The sequence below is a fragment of the Carlito syrichta genome, unplaced genomic scaffold, assembly GCF_000164805.1.
Source record: "Carlito syrichta isolate Samal-C Ts95f unplaced genomic scaffold, Tarsius_syrichta-2.0.1 Scaffold302301, whole genome shotgun sequence".
Classification (NCBI taxonomy): domain Eukaryota; kingdom Metazoa; phylum Chordata; class Mammalia; order Primates; family Tarsiidae; genus Carlito; species Carlito syrichta.
Window position 1 is genome coordinate 158,069 of NW_007246397.1, and position 3,200 is coordinate 161,268.

At 57.0% G+C, this 3,200-nt stretch overlaps 1 protein-coding gene across 1 annotated transcript in view; it reads left to right on the plus strand.

The window, feature by feature from the left end:
- The first annotated feature begins 2,479 nt into the window (after window positions 1–2,479).
- Window positions 2,480–3,200, plus strand: part of ADAMTS7 (ADAM metallopeptidase with thrombospondin type 1 motif 7) — a 45,778-nt gene continuing 45,057 nt past the window's right edge. The window contains 1 exon segment of the mRNA XM_021711452.1: window positions 2,480–2,510. Coding sequence (XP_021567127.1) covers window positions 2,480–2,510 — 31 coding nt within the window.

Consider the following 3,200-nt stretch of genomic DNA (forward strand, 5'->3'; position numbering starts at 1 on the left):
CCGGGCCCTGCCACTCCGCCCCGCGCGCCCCAGCCTCGTTTTACCCCCTTCTCACCTTTGCGGACCCCGCGCGGTTCTGGCTCTGTCTGGAAGTGGTAGCGCCCCCAGCTCCCCTGGTGTTAGGGACCGGGGTGAGGTCGGGCCGGCCGGGAGCCATTCCCGGTCCCCGGATCCACAGTGGACCCTGCCCGTCGCCTGGGCTGAGCCCCTCCCGCTCCTCGGGCTGCTTCTCCCACCTGGTTGCAGCCGTGCGCGCATCTCCGGGAGAGCGCTGGCCCCAGGGGGCTGGACGGAGCGCGTTGCACCCCGCCGAGGACTTGCTTTCTCACACTCCTTAGTGAAGCTCTCCTGGAAAGCGGGCTGGCCCGGACGCTGCCGACGGGCCGACGGGGCGCCGGGTCGCAGGTCTACGCGGGGCCCCCGCCGCGCTCCGGCCCCCTGCCCAGCATCTGCGCTGCTGGCGCTGGGAGCCGGGTCTCGCGCGGCCCTTGCACTTCCTGCCTCTCCCTCCCCCAAGTGTGAAGCATCTGGGAGGGGAGCAGGCGCTTCTTTTCCCGGCCCTCGGTTCTCTCTCCCGCGCCGCCGGGCGGGCCTCCGGCGAGCCTCTGGCCCGCGTCCAGACTCTTGTTTGGCGGCGACCTGCCGGGTTGCCGCGCTCCTGGTGCGTCCGAGCCGCCGGCCCGGGAATATAGTAGTCGAGGGTGGAGGAGCTCCCGGCCCGGTGCTGATGAGGGCCAGTAAGGTAGTGGGGAGAGTCCCTGCAGGCGAGGCGGTCGGAAGGCTTTGCCGGGGACGACGACACCGAATTGGAGGGACGAGATGGATGGAGAGGGGCTGGAAGGGTGTGGAGGGGTGGGGAGACCCCTGGGGAGCATCCTGGGATAAGATCCTCTTCTCTTCCCACTGGAAGGATTGTGGCTAGGAAAAGCATCCGAATGCGGGGGACAGGGAACTCGATCTTAGAGATCTGGGAAGCCGTTGAGGGAGCAGCTGATGAAAACGGCTTTAGGGAGGTTTGGTCTAGCAGCCACGTGCAAGGAGTGGAGCAGGATCAAGCGCTTCCTGAGCACTTACTGTGTGTCGCCTCACTGGTTCTAATTTGATGGACAGTCCTTTTAGGGAGAAGGAAACAGGCTCAGAGTGGAGTGACCTGCTAGGGTTGCGCTCCAGAGCTTCCTGCAGGAACCCGGTGTTTTCCCAGAGGGAAGCCCAGGAGGATGAGGCAGGTGATGGGAATGAGGGAGCAGGAAGGTGGTTCCCACAGGACACTGCCCCTGAACTGAACTTGGGTCCAGGTCCTCTGGCAGCTGTGAGAGGAGCAGGGTGGTCAGCCTCATAGGATTCTTATGAGGATTAAGTGAAGTACTGATTATCAATTGCTTGGTACAGGACAGAGTGACTACCACGTGGTGCCCATTGTTTTTATTAGTCTACCAGGCAGACCCAGTAAGATTAGGGAGTCCTTGGTGAGTCTTGCTTCTTGGAACTGTCATGGGGGTGGAGGCACAGAGTGGAGAATGTCTCTAATATCCCCACAGTTACGCAGCATGGGACTCTCCCTGTTAGGAATCCTGACTCTGAGGCTGTTAACCTGTTATTTTCTCCTTTCCTTTCCTTTTCCTTTTCCTTTTCCCTTTCCTTTTCCTTCCAGTCAGAGTCTCACTCTGTCGCCCGTGCTGGAGTGCAGTAGCATGCTCATGGCTACCGCAGCCTCAACCTACTGCGCTCAGGTGATCCTTCTGCCTCAGTCTTCCAAATAGCTGGGACTACAGGCGCGCAAACACGGCTGGCTAATTTTTGGTTTTATTGTAGAGACCAGGTCATGCCACACTGCCCAGACTGGTCTCGAACTCCTGGGCTCAGACAGTCCTCTTGCTTAGCTTCCTGAACTTCTGGGATTATAGGTGTGAGTCACTGCACCCCACCTTGCTTGTCATTTTCTTTGGAGCCAAGGACCTAAGCCTGGGGCTCTTCCCACTAAATGCTTGCCTTCGTTGAGACCAAAGGGCACATCCTGGGTTCACCTTTAGAAAAATATATCGGCCAGGCTCTGTGGCTCAGCCTGTAATCCCAGCACTTTGGGAGGCTGAGGTGAGTGGATTGCCTGAGCCCGTGGGTTCGAGACCTGCCCAGGCAACTTGGCGAGACCTTGTCTCTCCAATAAATTTAAAAAATTAGCCGGGCGTGGTAGCGCACGCCTGTAGTTCCAGCTACTTGGAAGGCTGAAACGAGAGGATTGCCTGAGCCCAGCAGGTTGAGGCCGCGGTGGCCGGGAGCGTGCCACTGCACTCCAGTCTCGGCGACAGAGTGAAATGCCAACTCAAAAAAAAAAAAGAGAGAAAAATACATCCTGACTTTTTTCTCCACCTGTGACAAGCTCAGGGATGTGCTAGGGTTCCTGGGATGGGGACCTCGTCATGTCTACCCACATGCCCCCCAACTTCACACACCATCCCCCCCATTATTTTTCCTTCTTGACATGAGTTGTGGGTCATTTGAAGGGCTGGATCGTAACTCAGGTTCTTGATAGGGAGGTGAGGGTACACACCATGTTGGCATTTCTCTGGTAGACGCTCCGGAGTGACATTTCTGTCACCCAGGAATGATATTCAAGGTATTTAACACCCAGTGTGGCAGGAGCTTGGTCCAATCAGAACGGACCTCCTGACTTGGCAGAACAGACTTGGCGGTGAGCTGCTGGCAGTCCTGCTGGATGGCGCCTGCTGTCTTCCCAGAGTAGCTTCAGCTCTGTAGGCTCAGCACTGAGGCCCGTACTTGCAGTTGAGACTGGAACCTGCAATTACCCCTTGTGGGCACTTGGTGGTGCCAGTGTCAGCCCCAACGTTTCTACCAATGTTAACTAGGCAACAGCGAAAGTTATTTCTTTCTTTTTAACTCATCTACTCCCTCTTAAAATATATACAGTTTGTATATTTTTTGAGTTGGAGTCTACCTTTGCCGCCCAGGTTGGTGTACAGTGGCACAGTCATGGCTACTGCAGCCTAGACCTGCTAGCCTAAGGTGATCCTTCTGCTGTAACCTTGCAAGTATCTGGGACTACTGGTTTGCACCACTACACCTGGCTAATTTTTTTTTTTTTTTTTTTTGAGTTGGAGTCTCACTCGGTTGTCCAGACTGGAGTGCAGTGGCCGCTCCCGGCCACCGCAGCCTCTACCTGTTGGGCTCCGGCGATCCTTCCT